General features: G+C 41.1%; 3 protein-coding genes and 1 long non-coding RNA gene across 6 annotated transcripts in view; 3 read left to right on the top strand and 1 right to left on the bottom strand.

Annotated features, from left to right (window-relative positions):
- Positions 1–641: 641 nt before the first annotated feature.
- On the top strand, positions 642–7,028 carry tspan6 (tetraspanin 6). Its single transcript, XM_077531472.1, has 8 exons — positions 642–863; positions 3,892–4,080; positions 4,177–4,251; positions 4,335–4,430; positions 5,167–5,322; positions 5,413–5,496; positions 6,126–6,216; positions 6,297–7,028. Exons 1-7 carry the CDS (start codon positions 777–779, stop codon positions 6,192–6,194), a joined length of 756 nt encoding a protein of 251 aa, XP_077387598.1. The 5' UTR covers positions 642–776; the 3' UTR covers positions 6,195–6,216; positions 6,297–7,028.
- Positions 7,029–7,691: 663 nt separating this feature from the next.
- LOC144025450 (uncharacterized) overlaps positions 7,692–21,520 on the top strand; it is a 15,216-nt gene continuing 1,387 nt past the window's right edge. The window contains exons 1-3 of the long non-coding RNA XR_013284866.1: positions 7,692–7,850; positions 16,079–16,189; positions 20,026–20,114. This is a non-coding gene — a long non-coding RNA (uncharacterized LOC144025450). The remainder of the gene's footprint in view (positions 7,851–16,078; positions 16,190–20,025; positions 20,115–21,520) is intronic.
- On the top strand, positions 8,203–9,730 carry mid1ip1l (MID1 interacting protein 1, like). The gene is made up of 2 exons (XM_077531473.1): positions 8,203–8,469; positions 8,608–9,730. Exon 2 carries the CDS (start codon positions 8,656–8,658, stop codon positions 9,175–9,177), a length of 522 nt encoding a protein of 173 aa, XP_077387599.1. The 5' UTR covers positions 8,203–8,469; positions 8,608–8,655; the 3' UTR covers positions 9,178–9,730.
- The window catches only part of bcorl1 (BCL6 corepressor-like 1), a 20,808-nt gene continuing 19,660 nt past the window's right edge, over positions 20,373–21,520 (bottom strand). For all 3 annotated transcript variants that reach the window (XM_077531471.1, XM_077531469.1, XM_077531470.1), the window contains one exon: positions 20,373–21,449. In XM_077531471.1, the coding sequence (XP_077387597.1) occupies positions 21,110–21,449 (340 nt within the window). In that variant the 3' untranslated portion in view covers positions 20,373–21,109. The remainder of the gene's footprint in view (positions 21,450–21,520) is intronic.

Here is a 21,520-nt window from a genome sequence, read left to right as displayed (position 1 = left end):
TTTTTTTCCCCAAACATTCAGTAATTCTTGCGTGTTAGTCCAGTGATTATCTGAGTTTCTGCACATAAAATAGTATGAGCGCCTCAGGAGTTTGTGACCCTTCAGTTTGTGACCCTTCAGATTAAAATACCCAAGATTGCTCATTCGTGTTTGTTGCATCGTTTTAATTAATATTACATCATTTATTTACAGATTTAAGCGTTTTAAAGCGGGTTTCTTGATAAAATGCATGAGTAAAAACTGCGTGTGCAAATAGATTTCCCAATGAGACGCGTTACTTACTTTATTTTGAAAGCAACGGCCGAGAGAAAGGTTGACAGATGGCAATACCCTTGAGTTAAAAACATTTCTTTTCAGACTTGGCCACTAACCGGGTTTTTTTGCACCTTCGGCATAAAATACTTCATGTATCTCAGTTAATTTGTCTGCATTTTTTTCAAAGTTGTTTTTGTTAAATATAATTTTTTAACTGACTCTCTTTATAGACTTGTAGTAAATTATAATTACACGCATCAAATTTGCCATGGTTCGCAACTCTATTTTATTTTGAAAACGACGCCGGTGAGCAACAAGTTGAGAAACAGTGGCTAACTTGACATTGCTAAACAGTTTTTCCCTCGGGAAAAGTAAATCTGGCCAGTGACGTCACTTCCCCTCGAGCTTTCCTCGGACGTAACCCCCCCACCAACTTTTTTTTTTTTCCCTTCTCCGGGGTCTGCTTTGAACTCAGCTGCGTTGTTTCTTTTGACTTCACGGGCGAACGAAAGAAGCCGAACATGTCGCCGCCGTCACGTCGGCTTCAGACGAAGCCGGTCATCACCTGCCTGAAGACTTTCCTCATCTCCTACAGTCTCATTTTCTGGGTGAGTTGCGACCATGTCGATGTGGAGGAAGGGGTGGGGGGGGGGGGGGGGGGTGCAGGAGTCAGGACAACAAGCTAACGGCAACAATGGGCTACAAACGGGCTAACAAGCGATCATTTAAAAAAAAAAAAACGACGTTTGTCATATTGTAAAGTTGTGAAATGAAGTAAAGTTTCACATAATGCCAGTACAAAAACCCGAGGGACTTTGTTGCCGTTATTTGAGAGCACAGCGACCGGCGATTATTATTATAATTTTTTTTATGCTTTTATTGACACAGTTCAACACAAATTTACATTGAAGAACATATCTTGCAGTGGTCGGCGATTAATTAAAGAGAAGACTTAACCGCGATGACGTCACTAGTTACGCACACTTTACAAGTACTGTACCATAGTTCGTTTTTGCCCTAAAAAAAAAAAAAAAAAAAAACTCTTTCACCTTGGCAATCGGCAATTGTTTTAACAACAAAGTTGTGACTTTTTTTTTTTGTCGACCATCTTCAAAGGATTGTTCAGTCAGTCTTGTTTATATTCATTCTTCAAACCACTTATCTTCACAAGGGGGCGGCCATGCTGGAGCCTAACCACCTAAATTAAGTACAAATCAAGTAAACAGAGTCAAAAATAATATTCCCAAGGCAGTACACAACCTATACAGTGTGTCTTGTTGATAATGAAATAAATAAATAAATGGGGGGGGGTTTCTCACTTTGTTAAATTGTAATTAATTTACAGATGCCGAATGGACAACAATTTACATAGTTTAAGATACTAAACATTAGTACTAAAATAGTGCATAAGTCCATTGAAGAAGTTGAAGCACTGCAAGAAGACGTCGTCAAGTGGGAAGGGGGTCATCATCCAAATCCAGTCCGGACGATCGAAATTTATGGGCTATACTGACATCACAAAGTTAGACCAGTTGATTTAAAAAAATAATAATACAATTATATATTTAATCACTGCTTACATATACATTAGCTTACTCCCTGTTCCTTTTCCAAAAGCAAACAAATCAAGTAAACAACATGTTGATATTAAAGTTAGAGGAAAATCAACATTCAATCTCAAGATAGCACACAACCTGTATGTCATGTTAATGTTCAACGATTTCTTGTTTTCTGTCCAACAAAAAGATTTCTAATGACTTCATAAGCTGAAAAGTTACATAATAGATTTTTTATTTTATTTTTTAAAGGAAATTCAAATTTAAGATTTGTCCATCCATCAGTATCAACTGATGATGACATCATCACTTCCGCTTATGTAGCATTTGGTCCTTACTAATAAATAACAAGAACAACTCTAGTAGACAAATGACTCGACTCCATGATGAAAATGTTAGCACTCATTTAAGTCTTCTATAATATTTGCAAAATCAAAAGACATGAAAATAGTGACATTATTGGCAGAATTTTTAAAAGCAATTGAAAGGGAATGTATATTTGCTTTTGCTGACACTTGAATGTAAAAGCAGAGCTCAAAGCTGATATTAGTCATAATATTCCGTGCGCTTCCTGAATATGGCACTGAAAAGAGACTTAGTACCCACAAATTCAAAGACCATATAAAGTGCACTAAAACGTACTTTTGAGACGGGTCTGGGTAACAAGGAAGAAGCATAATGCATTATGTACAAAAACTGGCCACACAACACGCTGGCAGTTTGTAAGTTCAGAATTCAGTAAGGAAAACGTGCACTGCATACATACGTTCATGTTCCACAGGAGAAATCAAATAAGATCGCGATTAGTTGTTACTGTTGCAGCTTTTATCTTTCTCCACTGTACAACAGCCATCTGCAGCCAACACAAAGTTCACTCGCATGCGTTTATCTGTCCTCGTTATGGCTGCCGCAGCCAGTGGTGTGCAACCCCGCCCCCCACCTCAGGGAAGTGACTTGTGGACGACGATAACGCCGCAGCTTCAAACTGAGACGGAAGCGTAGAGTTGGAAATTAATCCGTTTGGAATTGGATCTCAATACAACTGAAATTATTAAAACAAAACAAAAAAAAGTCCCTACCACATGCTTCAAACATGCTTTAAACATCTAACCTGCTTTTTAAATGCATTGTTAATGTATTTGAACAAAAACGTTTCTACATCAAAAAATTAAATGAAATTGAAAAATCGTGTAGTGTAGTCCGGGGTAGGGAACCCTGGTCCTTTAGAGCCATTGTCCTGCCTGTTTGATGGTTCCCTCCACCAACGCACCTGATTTGATGAACAGGATCGTTATCAGGTTTCTACAGAGCTTCTTGATCATTTGAGTGAAGTCAGCTGTATTGGGGGAGGGAGCTCCCTACTCCTGATGTAGTGCCTGCACTGTTAAGAAAAGGAAAAAAAGTCAAGTTTGTTTTCACTCAGAAATCGTAAGTATATTATACAAGGAGAGTTTTGAGTACATTTGAGCAGTTTTATTTAAAAAACAAAACAAAAACAACAACAAAAAAAGCTATGCAAAGTTGAGGAATGAACCCACAATCTTCAGGTTGGGACTTGGGAGACAACCACTCTACCACCTGAGCCATGCCGCTCCTGTTGTCAGGCAGAATACAATACTTGTACTTCCAAGAAGTTTTTGATCTCATTTTGGACACAGCAGCAATGCAGTATAGTGGCAAACGGCAAGAGTGGCATGGCTCAGGCGGTAGAGTGGCTTGCCTCCCAAGCTGAGTCATGAGTTTGTTCCTCAACGCTTGAGTTCTTTTTTTTTTTTTTTTTTTTTTTTTTTTTTTTAAATGCTGGTAAAAATGTACTCAAAACTCTCCTTGTAAAATTTACTTGGAATTTCTAATTGAAAAAACTTCACTATTATTATTTTTTTTTTTCCCCCAAGTAAATTTTACTCTGACACTAATACGAATGTAAACACTCTACAAACTGAATGAACTCCACAAATCAATTCCGAGATGTAATGTCATGATCAAGTGTCGGTATCTGCGAGCACTCAAATGTAAGTCTAGATACGTGTCCCGAACATACGAAATACGGCGATGCTGATTGGCTGCTGCTGTTCCTCAGTTCACAGGCATGATCCTTCTGGCGGTGGGCGTGTGGGGGAAGGTCAACCTGGAGGCGTACATCGCGCTGGCGTCCGATGAGACCACAAACGCGCCTTACGTCCTCATCGGCACCGGCGCCGCCATCATCATTTTCGGGCTTTTCGGCTGCTTCGCCACATGCCGCGGCAGCCCGTGGATGCTCAAACTGGTCAGCAGGGGGGGCTGGGGGGCCAAAACTCCAAATTCATGCTTTTAAGGTAAAGGTTCTATGCAATTTTGCTTGATATGTTTTCTCTTTGGACAGTACGCCATGTTCTTGACTGTGGTGTTCCTGGCCGAGCTGGTGGCCGGAATATCGGGCTTCATCTTCAGGCACGAGGTGAGTTACTGGTGGCCAAAGCACGAAATGAGGGATAAGACAAGGATGTCATCAATTTTTTGTGTGTGTTTGGACTTTTGCAGATAAAGGCAAAATTAGGCATCGCGTACAAAAATGCAGTCAAGTCCTACAACAGCACCGAGAGCAGCAGAACTGCGGTGGACGCCATCCAGAGGACTGTAAGAAGTCATCCGGGATCTCCAAGCATTCGTTTCCATTGTCAGGATTCCTGTACTATTTGTTGCATTATTCCTTTTTCCCTCAAATTGAATTGAACTTTTTTTTTTTTTTTTTATTAATTTGTATCATTATAGTTCATGAGCTTCTATTACAGTAACGGTACAGGTAAATATTCATATGAATGATTTTATTCTTAATCAATTTCACATACACATTTTCACTATTTTATAATTAAATGTTTGCTTATTCTAATTAAGTATATTTAGGCTAGGAAAAAAAAAAAAAAGTCCTAAGTCGAGCAAACTTTTGTCCTGGAGCTTCACTGGCATGTTACATCATCCACACGCTCATTTCAGGACTCGTGTGGATGACGTAATGCATTCCAGAGGACAAGCTCCTCATGACTGTAGTAAATGTTAAATACTCAATTTCATTGATCCTATTGTTCTTACGCAGATGTTGGAGTACACTATTGAGGCCTTTTGAACACCGTTAAGCAGGAGTTACGTACTGTAAATGCCCCTGGCCACTGTTTGCACAAATCCAGTACTGTGCTTTGAAATGACAGCAACTAGTAAATTGTAAATGTAATGCAGCATTGGGAAGCCTTGTAAACTCATAAAAGTGTACTGTATTAATTAACTGCCAGTTTTCTTTCTCTTCTGACATTTGACCTTTTTTTTTTTCTTTTTTTTTTAAATGCACATGTACTTGTGTTGTTTTGTTCACATGCAGTTGCAATGCTGCGGCGTGAAAAACTACACGGACTGGGCCGACACGGACTACTTCAAAGAGCAGGGCATCCCCGCCAGTTGCTGCAAAGTCAACACCAACTGCCCCCCGGAGACCCTCAAGGATCTGGACAAGGCCCAGAATGAAGTGTACAACACCGTGAGTTTCCAGTCCCGCGTGGAGGACGGATGCTTTATCGAGCAATCGTGACCTTCTCGATCATGTATGCATCGTTTGTCTTGCACGCAGGGTTGCTTCTCACTGGTGACTAACGTGATGGAGTCCAACCTGGGCATCATTGCTGGGATCTCCTTCGGAATTGCCTTCTTCCAGGTACGTGCAACACCAAACAAAATTAGTGCAGTGATACTTTGACTTACAGGAGCATTGTTGTTTGATTGAAATTTTAATTATTATTTTTTATTTGAGTTCGGCAAAAAATGAGTTGCAGGTCAACTTCAAGTAGGCTATGCCACTGCTTGTGTGAAGGAGAAAGAATAACATGAACTGTAATGCCACCAGATGTGGGAAAGGAGAGCCACAGTCAGCGATGTACTTGGTGCCCTTTATTAAACAGGACAGTCAAACACATAAATTATTGAAAGAAGCAACTCCGACTCAAGCTACTGATGTTATTCACTAGGCCACGCCCCTTATAGGCACACACATAACTCATCATACAACAGTACGTAGTTTATTTCATTACTTGTTCTTTTGTTATGCTGCAATATAGTGTGTGTTTTTTTTTCCTCATAAAACACATACAAAAAAATGGGCTTTGGTGGTGCTGTATGAATTCATGGCATTGTCATTAATTCTAACAAGGAAAATATATTTGCTATACAAATTAAACTTGCAAGTCAAGGTACCACTCAATAATGGTTGCAAAAAATATCAGCTCACACATTGATTTAGCATGTTTTCAATGTTTATTATAATGTTTATGATGATGATGTCCTCAGCTCATTGGGATTTTCCTGGCCTGCTGCTTGTCTCGATACATAACCAACAACCAGTACGAGATGGTGTAAAGTGTGCCTCTGCCTCACGCAGGTAAAAAGATCCCAATTGCATCCAGTTTAAGCAACTCAAATCAAAAATGTTTCAGCACTTTGTTTTTTACGTTTTCCCAGGTGACTTGTGTGCCTCTCCCAACCTAAATGACTGACACGCTTGTGATTTTTAGACTTTATAAAGTGAGAAACCAAACTCGCTGCTTCTTTTTTTTTCTTTTTTTTAATCGGCATTGGAGCAGAAGGGAATATTGAAAAGGGAGTTTTAAAGAAAAGTGTAGTTTGTTCCAAACATTTCAACTTGTTTTTGTTTACTTAGAAAAAAAAAGAATACATGTGAAGCTTAGATGTCATTGTGTCAATGTTATTGCTTTATTTTGTGCTTTCAATATTGTGTCCATGTTTCTCGCCTTTAAATATTTCCATTGCCTTATTTTGTAATTTTGATTAAGTATGTATCGGATGGTAAAATGACAAACTGACAAGGGATTGTGCGTGAGGTTATTTATGAGGGTGATGAGGCCGTATCTTAAGTGCCAACTACAATAACCCACATTTTCATATCAAAGTCATCAGTGTTGAACTGTTTTTTCTCTGTGGATGCATGTAAAATAATTAAAGAAAAAACAAAAAACAAATAAAGGGTGAATTCACATAACTTGTGTGTCCTCAACAACCTGTACTTTTACAGATCCCAGAATGGATACGTTGATTCGGAACACCAAAACACACCGTATCATTTTTGTCATTTATTTTTGAAAATGGGTGTTAGAGACTTTCCTCCACTCTATGTCCACATGCACACAATTGTATACGTGACTTATGTTAATTCAATAAAAATGCTTAATTGTGGGTGCATTATGCATTGCATTTCAATGAAAGACCAGAATACAACTACAGTATATTGTGTTTATGGCAGAATTATTTCCCCCCTTAGACATATTTGCGTGAGTGGATCAAATCTACTCTGGTATCAATTACAATGATACATTTAATCACTGATGAATTGTAAACACCCCCCGCGACCCTTGTGAGGAATAAGCGGTCAAGAAATGAATTGTAAACTTCGATTGTTAAGATATGAGGACTTATGTCATGGTACCAAACGTGGTACAAATAATGGAATAGGTTCTTATACAAAAGCTGTCTGCCTTTGCAAATGTTTGATAGTAACAAATTGTCACATTAACATATGAACACTATCATGAAATTTGAGCATTGGCTTTTGAAAAGGCAAACATATTTTCAATACAACCTTTATGTTGTTGCCCAATGAAGTGTCTGGTGACTTTTGGTTTTGAGTTGAGCATTTAATGACGGGTGATGAAGTTATCAATATAATATCAGATCCTTTGGTCTTTCAAAGCATTATAATTCTCTTACAGGCCACAACGTGAGGTAGCCTACAATTGAATGGGTTCCAATATATACAAGAGCTTTATTTAGTTAGTTATTTATTTATTTACCGATGGAACTCCTGTTTTAATTGTATGTATTAAAGTTTAGTTTTGAAATTAAACTTTGACTTCGAAAATGTGCTATTTTTTTCCCGGAGTCTGACACTTTTATTGACGTCATAACCCGTCGTCACGTTTGAAAGTCACCTGTGCCCCCAACGTACACACACTAATTGGTACTGCGCTGTACTGTAAGAGAAACTGCTCCTATTTTGTGGTAAGAACGTTTATTAATTAGTAATATGAGAAGTTCAGAAAATGCATGTTGAACTTGAACATGACTCTTTGGAACGTTAAAATGATGAGCGACCGAACAAACACCGGGTGGCGCTAGCGGCCTACAAAAGTTGACATTAGCCATAACGTTGAAAGCCATTCAGCGTCTCTTCTCTGTAGGCACACTGTGTGACAAAGAGGCGTTTTATCTCCATAGCACAAACAAAACAAAACAAAAGACGGCGTACATGTAGACGCCGGTGTTAGCTTTGTTCAATGTTCAAAGATGCTGACGGCTAATTGTGCGTATTAAAGACGTTTTGATTGACGCGAGTGTTGGTGACTCACGATTGGCTCAAACTGGATCATACGCTCTTAAGGCCCGCCTTTATCCGGTCCGCCGGCCAATGGAATCACCGGAATCTGACGGATGGGCAGGATTTGGCTTTCAGCACTGCAACCCGCCGGCTGCGAGGTATATAAACAGATTCAGACGTTTGTCAGACGAGGAAATTCTTACGTTTTCTTCACGGCGGGTTGTCACCGGAGCCCCCCAAACAAGACTTGGATATTTTTCTACCAGTGACCCAACCATCTCATCAAGCTACCTCGAAATTCAGGTAAATTCTATTTTCCGGAAAGAATAATTAATCCTAGTTTGTTTGATGCAGGAAGTCAAGGTCATGCTACTGAAAGAGATTAATTTATGGCAGTTTAGTTGAGAGGACACCATTTGATGGATGTTGGACACTTTTCAGGTCAAACCTTAACGCCACCTGCCAGCCACACTTGGAAAGCCTTGAGCCATGATGCAGATCAACAGCGACTCGGCCACCAACAAGCACTCCCTCATTAACGTCATGCACCGCTTCATCGCGGCGGCCAACAACATGGACGAGACCATCATGGTGCCGAGCCTGCTGCGAGACATGCCCCTGGAGGAGCAGGCGGCCAGCCAGACGGAAGCCAACAACAATAACAACATCCTGGACGAGGACGACGATGTGCAATGTCCCAGCAAGCAGCAGAGAGACATGTACGGGCACTACCTGCTCCTCAAATCCATCAAGAACGACATGGAGTGGGGTCTGCTGAAGCGGGAGATGAGCGCCGGCGCCGGCTTCCTGGAGATGGCCGTGAAGCAGGAGGAGCAACAGCAGAAGCCCATCACGGGGGCGCCCCCCCTGGACGACAACTCGGACCTGGAGCGACAATTTCACTTTCACCTGCGCGGACTCTTCGGGGTTCTGTCCAAGCTCACCATGCAGGCGGACCACCTGACCAACAGGTACAAGCGAGAGATCGGAGGCGGAAACTTTATGAGATAGAAAGCGTTTGGCCTTCTTCTTCCTCTTCCTCCTCCTCCTCCTCCTCCCTCGGGACTGCTTGACGTGATGGGATGTGTGACGGGAAGTCGCTTCGCAACGGAGCGGGGCCGTCAGCACTCCCATGTCCTCCTCCCTTCCGACATGAACCAGTGACGCCTGCTGCACGTCGTCGTCCTGCTTGAGCAGGACTCACAATTTGTAGTTTTTTGGTGGAGGTTGAACTGTCGTGAATCCTGATGAAGCACAGCAGCTTATGAATTGGGGGGTGGGGGGGAGGAAAAAAAAAAAAAGTTTGACTGTTGGGGAAATTTGGAATGCTGGTTATTCTGTCCCTCCTCCCTCCTTTTTATTTTTATTTTTTAATGCTGAGCTTGAAGGGCTTTCTTCACTTCAGTGTTTCTAACTTGGCCTAACGTGCCTTGTTTGTTTGGCCCTGTTCATTTTCATCATGTTTAACTGCTCGAAAGCTTCGACAAGGTCTTCTGGCTCATCTTATATGTGCTCAAATTTATTTTATATTGTGTAATTGAATAAATAAATAATTGGAACCTTTTTCTATGGCTTGTTTTTCTTTCTCTTAAGACACAATCAGTTTGGTGGTACATGAAAGAATTGTTCAAACATGCATGTTAGGTGATTATGTTTTTATAAATTAAATTAAAACATTTGCAATTTGTTTTTGAACAATCCTCAAACAGCATGTGTAATTTCAACTTTTGTGTGCTACTTGAAGTACATTTTTATTTCCGTTCAATAAGTACAAGAACATGAATACTATGCATACACTCCTGATTTATTTTTTTAAAAGTCTTACTGAAAGTTTCTTGGAAAGCCAAGTTGATGTAAGATGTTTGCGCCAAATCTTGCAAGTTGTGTAAAGTGCTTCCAAGGTGCGTTATGTGGGACAGGTAGAGCAGCTTTGCGTGGTGCTCATCGGGGATTTACTGGGGATTTACAGGCAGGAAAGGATGCCTCTTAATTTAGCATGGAGATTTAACACAACTGGCTCGTTGCCTTGGAAGTGCACCTGACCGACCCAATGTTGAGCTCAATTTCAAAGCCAATCAGTTTTCAACGTGCAGTTCCGTGAAATTAAGTTTGCCTTCTCAAAATAAAAAAAACTCTGACTGCCAAATACGTTTAATAACGATTAGTAAAATTACAATGAATGGAATTCGATCTTACATTTAGTACCCACATTGTGTATGTAGTAAAGGCAAACAATATTCTTATTGCCTTGAAAGATGAGTTAAAATGCTCGAAATCGGTTGCCACTTTTTTTTTCTTTTTTCTTTTTTTTTTTATATAACGTGTGTCAGTCAAATTATTAAAAGTGTATAATTGTATTTAAACTTACAAGGTATCATTTTTGTTTAGTAAATGTAATCCATCCATCCATTTTCCTCACAAGGGTCGCGGGGGGTGCTGGCGCCTATCTCAGCTGGCTCTGGGCAGTAGGCGGGGTTATTACACCCTGGACTGGTCGCCAGCCAATCGCAGAGTAAATGTAATCATTTTGTACAATTAGAATATATACAATAGAATAAAACAAAAAGTTATTTGTTTTTAGGATTTTTTTTTTTTTTTTTCAATTGTCCTCAGTGAATTCTGATTTTCGAAGTAACAGTAAATTTTGATCGGAACAAACAATGTCTAATTGGATTTGTTGTCATTTCTGACACTTGGTCAGCTCAACAACACAAATTGGGTCAAATGGACATGATTGATTTGGCACATGACTGCTCTTCCCGACAAACAAACGTAACGCGAGAATGTTTGCAGTTGTGTGAGGTCAGCGGGATGTTTTTCTAGGCAAATTGGTTTTCATCTCATTAGCCTGTTACAAATGCATTTGAATGTTATGGCTAGTGTGCATACTGTATTTCCTATCAATGACTTTGAATTCATTTCACAAGCACAAAGTCAAATATTTATTTTGAAGTTCTTTCCCCCGCCTTGACCCAACAATCTTACTGTCATAAAGACCGAACGCCTTCGCATGTCAGCGCTGATAACGCTTTCATTTGCAATAAATTGACTTATAAATGATGTGCATGTGGAGCCATAAACATAACCTTTAATACCTCTTAAAGCATTTGGTAGTGAATCACTGATGTCTTTGTCAGCGTCAATATAAAGTCCCCTTGCACGCCCAATAATAAAATAATGACACCTAAATATGGCGTCCTAATTGCCTTGTGCAGATCGACATCACGTCCCTTAGCAACCGCTTCCCCACAAACAGCCAATCGGCATGCACGGGGCTGCTTCCCCTCCCTCCTAAAGGGCGACAAATGACGCTTGTGTGATGAAGGGCAACCAGGAAGTGAGGACGAAACACGTCTGCTGCCTTTTTCACCCGACCCGATTGATTGCTTTATTGCAGTGAACTTGCACCGACAGTCTTTCTCCTCCTGGCAACATGGTTGCACCAGATCCTTTTCGTTTTCTTGTTGCGGTTAATTGGGTCAACCAGACCAGGGACAGCTGGCCCGGGAGTGCACAAGAGATTTTTTTTTTTTTTTTTACAAACTATTGACCATTCGGAATGTTAAATGTTGAACGAATGTTTTTCAGTCATTGCAATATATCCGTGACCCATTTTGGATGGCCATGTTTGATGATATTATTTTCCAATTGCTGGCGCCACACCAATGATTAGCTTGTAATAACATCACGGTCATTAACCGAGAATGTGCATCAGTCCTCTTGCATGCCCAGACAAAACAGGCCTCCGAGTGGCGTGGCACCGATTCTCCGTGCACGAGGTTCTCCTGCCCATGTCTTGAGAAACCCCCGAGCAAACATTAGCAGCCAATCGGCAGCATTGCGGAGTCGCCGGTAACGGAGACTTGTTTGCTAATGTCTCCGCAATGACCCTGTTGTAATTTCTTTGGGTTAAATGTGCCCAGTGTGCTGCATGGAGCTGCATGATTGCACACTTGGCAGACATTTTGATTGTCTGGTGCACCATCAATGGTGTTTAAAAAGAAGAAAAAAAATGCAAACGTTTGGGTTATGCTCTGATTTTAGTCTATGCCCAATAGCAAGCTACAAAAACCACACAGATGGCAAAAATCCAAGCGATCGGTAACAACGTTACACAACTGCAATAAAATTGTAGCCGATCCAGCAGACGCAGCAAATTTCGATCACCTGAATTGCTCGGAAGATTCGTCCTTGGCGCGCTGTTTTGTCTGATCGCTCGTTGCTCGGGGTCGAGTTCATGTGCATGCCCAACAACAAAGTGCGATCATCGTGAACGATTCCATTTCTCGTCTTTGCTCGTCCGTCAGCCTGTTCATTAGGATTGCAAAAAAGAAAAGGGGCTCAGAGCTGAGCCCTGATGCACTCCTCGCTCTTCCGTCACTGATTCATTACATTGCCATTGATTAAAGTGCTTGAAACGTCACTAACCACACAAAAAAAACGTTAATACTTACATCAGACTTCATTTCAGTCTTGAGGCTGCAATGATGTCTTTCTGTTTGACCGTGACAATAGAAATATTTCGTGTATAATCATCACTGTGCTAGCTCGGTTAGTGATAGACGACAACAAGTTCCAACTTTGGGTTTCAGTTTTCCTTCGTTTTCTGCTGGTGTTAGGTTCCAAAAAATACCCGCAATAAATAGTAGTTAGTTTTACGTTTTACATTTATTCGAAATGTTTTAAGGCTCCAAAACCCTCACCACACAATTTATACACTTTTCCCATTGAGGCATTTATATTTTCTCACATTTCTCTCGTTTACACGTTCTCTTCAAACCTTCATAAAAAAACAACAACAATTAAAATATAGGTACATTACTATAAAAAAAAAGAATGCCAATTGCACAAATTTTTTTTTTTTAAATCAGCGATACAGAGAGACCGCGAAAAGTGAACCGCGTTATAGCGAGGGAACACTGCAGCACTTCATTGGAACAGAGATGACCTCTGGTATTCAAAAAGAGATGACCTTAGTGGGGCACGCTGCCCCTTGCCCCTGACCCTAATCCAACTCTCCAGTCAAACTTTACATGACGGGATTCTGGACTGGACCGGTTTTAGGTAGACATGATATCTTTATGAGTCCTGTCAGGTTGACCTGCGGCACATGTGAATAAAGATCAATACGTTGGGAGCAGTCGGCTTTACACTGACTGAGGTCTCACGAGCTCATATTGATCAGACCCGGCCGGTTGCTCTGGTAACAAGTCTCGCTGCTTCAGTAAACAACATCCCACTATTACGTGTTGTAAGCACGTGCAGTACTTGAACTAAGCTTGATGTGCAGTTATTGGAAAGTGTTACGCAATATTACGTACAGCGTGGTCTCGCAAGCGGCATCAGGCCCCAACGAAGGAAGAACGCGTCATTGTGCGCGCCGAGGCCTCACAATACGACGAAGACCGGCACTGATGTCGTTAGCATTGCTGCGCGCCCCCCAAGCGCACAATTGATCAGGCAGTTCTCCAGACGACATCACACAAAATACAAAATGGGCTTCAAAGGCGCCAAACGGCTGATGAGCCTCTTTTGCGTTTATTCGATGAGACACGCAATCTGATGACGTCATCCATGTATCAGAGGATCAACTTCAGCCAAAGCGGAACAATGAAACGTCTTACTTGTTGGATGTGGATGGTCATTGTGCAAGTGTGACTCCCTCTTCTGGATCTGGTTAGCCAATGCACCACTTTAATTGGAGCCAGTGGACTGTAATGAGGAAAAACGGCAATGAATTTTTGGAAGCCCACCTTCATCAGCGCAGCAAAATATATCAGGTTCTTGGTCAGTACTTCAAAGTTTTGTGGAAATGTTAAATGTTGGCAACAAAGTGACAAACGAAGTCCCTCTCCCCAGCCACTTCAACCAGCTCGTCCAGCCGAGAGACAAAACGTCTCAACGGCGTGCGCTCGGTCGTCCACAGCAGCTGGAGAATGTTCTCCTCCATACTCCATCCATCCATTTTCTTGACCGCTTATTCCTCACAAGGCTCGCGGGGGGTGCTGGAGCCTATCTCAGCTGGCTCTGGGCAGTAGGCGGGGTTATTACACCCTGGACTGGTCGCCAGCCAATCGCAGCTCCTCCGTCAAATCCCAACTATACAACTCTGCTTGCTCCTATTTGGACATAATGTCGGACTGGCTCTTATGTTTTTTTGTTTTGTTTTCTGTTTGGATGGACAGAATCTGCGGATGGTCGACGATGGAGGATTGTGGTGGGAAGACAAGCCGGCCTTTTAGCTTGTTTGTCAGTTTCACATTCGTATAAACAGCCCACATCATCCGATCCTCCACGATGCATTCAGATCATTTGAGGAAGGAAAGTATTGGTTACATAAGGACCCCCAGTGGGCGTGGTCTCCAGGGAGGCTTTCAGACGCACGCAGGCACGCAGTTTGGATTCCGCTCCAGCGTGTGCTTCTTTTTCAGTGATCACGCGTTGTCATTTCTGAGCAACATCACAAAGTTCACCACAGGACAATGGCCGACTCTCCATGGCAGCTGCACCATTTCATCCAATCCGCACCAACAACAGGGAAACAATAGAACGACTTTGTGTGTGCAAGTGTGTGTGTGCGTGGGCATGTAACTATGAATGCATGAATGCCAAGGCCTGTTTTGTCCCAGGAGTTGTTTAACTAAGCACGCCCATTCTGGGTTTGCCGTATGGAGCCAAAAATTGTTGTTGTTTTTTTTAAACTGCATAGTTCCCATTGAGTGGGCAAAACTGGGGGGCTTGATTTTATTTATTTATTTATTTATTTATTTATTTATTTTATATTACGCAAACATGAGCTCAGTGTAAAAATGGTTCATGTTGACTTTCATGCCAGGGCAAATTGAGCTTACCATGATTGGGAATTAGTCAGACGGCGAATATTCAACTGCCAAAACTCAATTTATACGATAAAGAATAGAAAGAAAGAAAAAACACACACACATGCTGTTCCTGGTTTACTTATTGAGATACTTACATTAAAATAAAAAGAGTAAAAGCAGAAAGTGGGATTGAATTTTATTAGTACAAGTATAAATGCTTTTCACACATTTGGAAGAATATATACGTGTATGTGAGTATTGTTATATTAACTGTCTGTATGTGTTGTGACAGTATTTTTGTGAGACTTTTTGTTTTTTGAAAGTAAATCCCTCCGTGAACTTGATGCTAAATTGCTATTAGCCCGTCAATAGGATTGCCCATTGACTGCTAGCATTAGCAACGGTGACTTTTCTCAAACGAAGCATGTTTTGTAATTTTCATATACTGGGTGTGTAATTCTTTTTGTTGTGTTTGATGTTACAGTAAACTCCAACTTGACTCAGTGAGACATTTTCAGCAGTAAAAAGTTCATATTTTGCCCAGAATTAATTTGATAACTTTGTTATTTTTCATGCACAATTAATACCTTTAAAAAAAACATTTGTATCCACTTGCTGTCGACTGAAGATGACATCACCCGTGCTGAGGAAGTAGCTAACGAGCAGTCATGGTTCACCTGTTTTCTGGGTTTGGTCGGTGAACCATGATTGGTCGTTAGCTACTTCCTCAGCACGGGTGATGTCATCTTCAGTCGACAGCAAGTGGGAAAATGCAGATTTAAAAGTAAAATAATGAAGTTATCAAATTCATTCTGGACAAAATATGAACTTTTTTACTGCTGAAAATGGCTCTATGAGTTATATATTGTAAAATAAGTTTCAACTGTTTTGGGATCATCATTTGTGGTATATTTGCCATGGAAAAAAATGTTAGTGCAGGCAAGTTCTAAACATTTTGTGCCCTTATCCTATGCTACTAGTCATGCAAAAAAAAAAAAAAAAAAAATCCCTTCATTGTCAAATGTGCTATCACAAGCTTAAATAGTCCACAAGCAACTCAAACAACGGATGTTTGCTTTTCCCTTCTAAAGGTGTGGGTGCATTCAAGGCAGTCTCCATGATTTGGAACATATCGGCAGACTACATTTGGTACCTTTTGGTACATTTTGCCTTCCACACTGCACATTATAAGCCACAAAACTGTAAGTACACTTCCAATGACAATCACTATGAATGTAAATAACATGAACATAAGAAAATGAAATGTTTTTGCTCGTCAAAGTTAGTTGTAAGAAGTTTTGCTCCTACCAGCCAATCAAAGGACAGAAAAATCAAATACTCAAATACTTCAGGATTGCCCAATGATTCTGATTCCAAATTGATGTCAGTGCATCTGATGGACAAGAGTAGAAGGCCCTTCCTGTCCTCCACTGGTGTGTAACATTTTCAACAGCAGCCATTTTCTCTCAGACTTTGTGTGGGATGACACAAGTCAAAAGTTATGCACTTTGATGGATTATCATTATTCAATCTTGCAGATAAGACGAAGTGACTGAGTCCAACGTGAGTAGCCAATATTTGTCTCACAGAAGTGACAACAATTCACGTCATTTTTAGGAATTACTATTAAGTTATTGTAAATGAATGTTTTTTTTTGTTTTGTTTTTTAATGACATGGAGAAACGATGATAGTGAGTTCAGACTCGGCAGCCAACAAGTCACCGCGTTTAAGTGCGTTAATTGTTTGTGTTGGAACTGAGAGCAACAACAAGACATGACATCACCTCATTTGGGTGTCTTGTGTAAGCCGGGCGGGATATATTTCGAGGCGGGAACATCATCAGGCGTCCAAAACGGCGAGAGATTCCACGTACGTCATTAGTTGCGCTAGCTGACGTTGCATAAACGCAATGAGGCCTTCATCACGTTTGCGTCGTCACACGCTGCCAAAGAGCAAACATGGGAATGGATGACACAAGAGAGCTCTTTGGAAAGCAATAAAAACCTCACTTTTGTTTGTAATGCAAGTTGTTGTTGTCTGAACATTCCACTCAGAGGCTCAAGTTTAAGAGCAAAACGAGAAAGTGTCTGACCAAGGGAGAAGGACTTCCCTTATTTCGCTTTTTTTTTCTTTTCTTTTTTGTTGTTACATAAGCCAGTCAGAGTGCCGTTAACAGATGTCACTTGTGAACTCAACGCATCGGAACCCACACACGCGCACACACTAAAGCACTCTATGCTCAATTATTGTGCTGTGCTAGTAGAACGCAACGGAGTGCTGATTTATTTCAACAGATATGTTATATTTAATACAGAGCAGTGAGTCAGTCCACCACTAAAATAATGTGTATTGTGGTGCCTTGAGATATGAATTCAATTAGTTCCTTGACCAGGCTCATAACTCAGAACACTTGTATGACTTATTATTTTATTTTGTAAATTATCATTTTAAATAATACTGGAAACAAGTTGGTTGTATGATTAACTCATTAGCTCCCAAAAACGTATAAATACGTCATATTTTAAATGTTTTAAGTGTCCCAAAGACGTATTTATACGTTTTTTATTATTATTTTTTTATTTTTTATGCCAGAGCATAGAGAAGGCTTTTATGCAGTCTCTCTACTGCAGAAAATGGTTGAGTGGCAGCAGAGTATAAGAGATCAACCAGGCCATGTTAAAACTCCCACAGTTTTCCCACAGTTCTAAGCAGAGTTGAGAAAAACGATGCAACTTAGGTATGTTCTATTGCTAATTGCTGCACAGCGGAAACTGATAGGAATATACTATTTTTCCCTGATAATAGAAGAGACTCTAATCTCTCTTTTGGTATGTTCCATATTTTTATAGCAATAGAACATAATATTTCGCGGGCCTTGAAAAATCAGTCAAAATCCAGGAAAACACTTAAGTGAAAATGGTTGGGAGTGAATGAGTTAAAAAGGAGCTTTAAAAAAAAAAAAAAGGCTTTTACTTGTCTCTTCAGTCATCGTCAGTAGTTGACATTTGACCTCCAACGCGTGTACAGTGTTCAACCTTTTGTGTGGCCGTCGAATGAGGAGGAAGCCGCAACAACAGTTCGGCTTCTCTGTCCTGTCCTGCATGTCAAGTCTGTCAGTCGGTCTTGTGCAGACTTGCCCTCCTTTTTAGCCAATCAGGCGGCGGGCGGCCCGCGGAAGGCCGCCAATCAGCAGGCGGGCCCGGCGGGGGCTCGGTGAGGAGGAGGCGCGGACCTCGCATGATGTAATCGGGCCGATTATTTACAGGATGGGTGCGAGGGTTGAGTCCAAATCGCCCTGCTGGGACGATTACATTCGAAAGAAAGTAGCATTACTACCGATCGATCGATCGATCGATCCCTGCTGCAACACTTCCATTTAAAGTACACGCACAAGTTTGCATAGTTGATCTTTTGAACCTAAAGAAAAAAGGAAAGCAAATACAGCATTAGTGTACACAAAAACACAAGTTCAAATCTGGCAACTTGTTATCAATGCTGGAAGATAAATACGTGTCTGAACTTTAGTAACCTTTTGTGTTGGGGGAGGAGCTCCAATATGCGTTTACGGCGCGCTCCAATGCGTCTGTACATTGACGCCCAGTGAAGGGACTCCAGATTATGTTGGAAAACGTCCCCAAATTATTGACTTTAAAGAGGAAGTCAACCCACAATTTGTCTTTTTGTTGAAGTCTTTAATATGTATTTGCCCCCCACGAGTCTAACCGACAGCATTCTGATATATTGTGTTTGTGAAATATGAACTAAGCAAGCAAAATCTGGGGCAGCCATTTTGCCACTTGTTGTCAACTGAAAATGACATCACAGTTGCTCAGATATCGACCAATCACGGCATGTGACGTTCGCACGCTGAGCACGATTGGTCGTTACCTGAGATCTGAGCAACGATGATGTAATTTTCAGTCGACAGCAAGCAGCAAAATGGCCGCCCCCTGAGATGGATTAAAAAAAAAAAAAAACGTGGATTTTCATTATTAATTTATATCCCGCAAACAGTATTAGGCTGCATAGAACATATTATTGTGGTGATTTTTTTTTTTAGTTGAAAAAACATTACTCCATCAAATCTTTAAATACACTGCAAATGTCATCTTTTTTTCATTTAAATAGGTTCATGGGACCTATGATGATGTGCCACCTAGCTGTGTAGTACACTATTAATATCTCAGCATCAGTTTCATACCTCAGCGTCAAACTGTGCGTTCCAAGTGGTCGTTGCATCTTGTCAACCTTTTCCTTATGTATTATTCTTTAATGTTAAAAATGTTCACGGCCTCTATAATCCACTAAAATATCACCTATAGTTTCACAGCATGACGTCAAACTGCTGCTAATCAGACATATTTGAAAGGCACTTCATTTCCCCAACATTAAAAACGGTCGTCAGATTGGCAAACAAACAGTGATCAATTGACATGATTTTTCCAGATTCGAAAAGTTGAAGCGAGGTCAATCCATGTGATGTATTTCATCAGTGTGGCTCAACCTCTTGTGGCCCAGCTGCTCCTCAGGCAAGAAAACGTGAATTTGCAACATCTGACATGATGCAACCTCCAGTCTGGATGCAACCATCCCCCTTTTTTTTTCTTTTTCTTTTTTTACGTAACAAGAATGTACATTTCTCTTCATTTCGTGGAAGCCGTCACGCTACTTTTTGATTGTCGATGTGCGTACATGTAATTATGAAGTGGCAATAGGAACCACTGTGAAGTATTTAGTGGCTCGAAATGCATTTCAGCAACCTGAAGGGAAGCTGGTGGATAAAGCTTTGTCACTGGCGCCATCTAGTGGACACTATGAACCTAAACACTATTTGTTTTACAAGTCCCCCATTTTAAGACTACGTAGTCGCGAGTTTAGTCATTTAGGATTAATCCGAAATATTTTTTCCTAGTGAGACTTTTTGCTTTTTAACAAAGGCTATAAAACATGGATAAATAAAATATTCTAACAATTAGTGCTTGTAAGTCATATTAGTTAATAGTTTGTAATTTTTTTCCACTTTCCATTTTGTTATAGTGCTTATAGTGAGGTTGGTGGGTGTGCTACAAGAGTCCAACTGACTATTGGTGGGGTCGACCCGGGACGAGTCGCCAGCCAATTGCAAGGTACATATTAACAAACAAGCATTCACGAACCAAACACACGTTTATGGAATGTGGGAGGAAGTCAGAGTACCCGGAGAAAACCCATATAAGCACGGGGAGAACATGCAATCGTCAAGATTGGAACCGTGAGGCAGTTTTGCTGACCAAAAGGACACCATGCAACCCCTCCAAATTATTTATACATTATTTTACTATTTATTTAATCAGTTTGAATGTTTTGTCAGCCAACCTGGTAAACAAAACCTAATAATAAAAAAGTATGATTTACAATCATGCTTTATTTTTTGATTTTTTTTTTTTTTATATATATATATATATATATAAAAGAGTCAAATAAGTCTCTCGCAACACACTCTTGCTTTTCCCCCTTCAACTGAACTCCATCATCTTTATGTCTCTTAAATATGTTTTTTCTTTTTTGTTTTATTAAGTTTGTGATTCCAACCCAAAATTTCATTGATTGTCAACACAAAAAGAAATCGATAGCACCAGTACAATAAAACTGTACTTTCGCTTGCTCAAATACTGTTCTCAAACCAGGGTCGGGTCGGGGGGGCGAGTAAAGGGATCCTAATAAGTACGTGAAGCACCGACCATACAAAGCAACTTTTCATTTCATACACAAGAGGTCAAATATATTAAGGAATATTAAATAAAGCACGACAAAACGAGGTGTCGACAGATGCAAAGAACACAGCCACACGTGTCCGCTCCTGAAAAGTCCAAAAAAAAAAAAGTCATGGAGCGAGGGAAGGTCTGGGGTCTGTGTCGTTGCATCGCTGAGGTCCATCCACCGCAAACATGAGGAGGAAGAGGAGGGTGGAGTCAAGGCGTTTGGGAAAGGGGGCGGGTCCAATGTTTGACTACAGTGCGGCGGTCTCATCTCTGAGGACCGCCGTCTTCTCGTCAGCCTCGGATCAAGTGACGTTAGGAACCTGAAAATTTCAGTGAGCACTCGGACGGAGATGTTCGAGTTCGTCGCACGAGGGGAGGGGCTACCGACCTCGCCGGTTCTCCTCCTCTTCATCATCGTCGTCATCGTCTTGTAGGATGTGAATGGAGGAGCCCAACAGTCTCTGGAGCTCTGGAACGCACCGCACCAAATCCACCAGCCCCTCGTCCTCGCCGTCTTCCGCCTCCTCCTCCTCCTCTTCCTCTTCTTTGTCCTTGCTGGCGGAATCCAGAGGCGAGCCCACCTGACTGACGAGAACCTGCCGGTCGAGCTCGGCGCGGGACAGGCTGGCCACCTCCAAGTGAGGGTGGCGGGCACGGAAGATCCGCGCCGACATTTTCAGACGCTTCAGCACGTCCGACAGCAGGAACCAGTTGCAAAAACTGCACACACAACAACAAAAGACACATGCAAAGCTTTCAGAAAGGAACTTTCAAAATGGTGGAGACTTCAG

Source organism: Festucalex cinctus, chromosome 9 (assembly GCF_051991245.1).
Source record: "Festucalex cinctus isolate MCC-2025b chromosome 9, RoL_Fcin_1.0, whole genome shotgun sequence".
NCBI classification, from domain to species: Eukaryota; Metazoa; Chordata; class Actinopteri; order Syngnathiformes; family Syngnathidae; genus Festucalex; species Festucalex cinctus.
The sequence above is the reverse complement of the archived record's forward strand: the minus strand, read 5'-3'. Positions and strand labels throughout refer to the sequence as shown.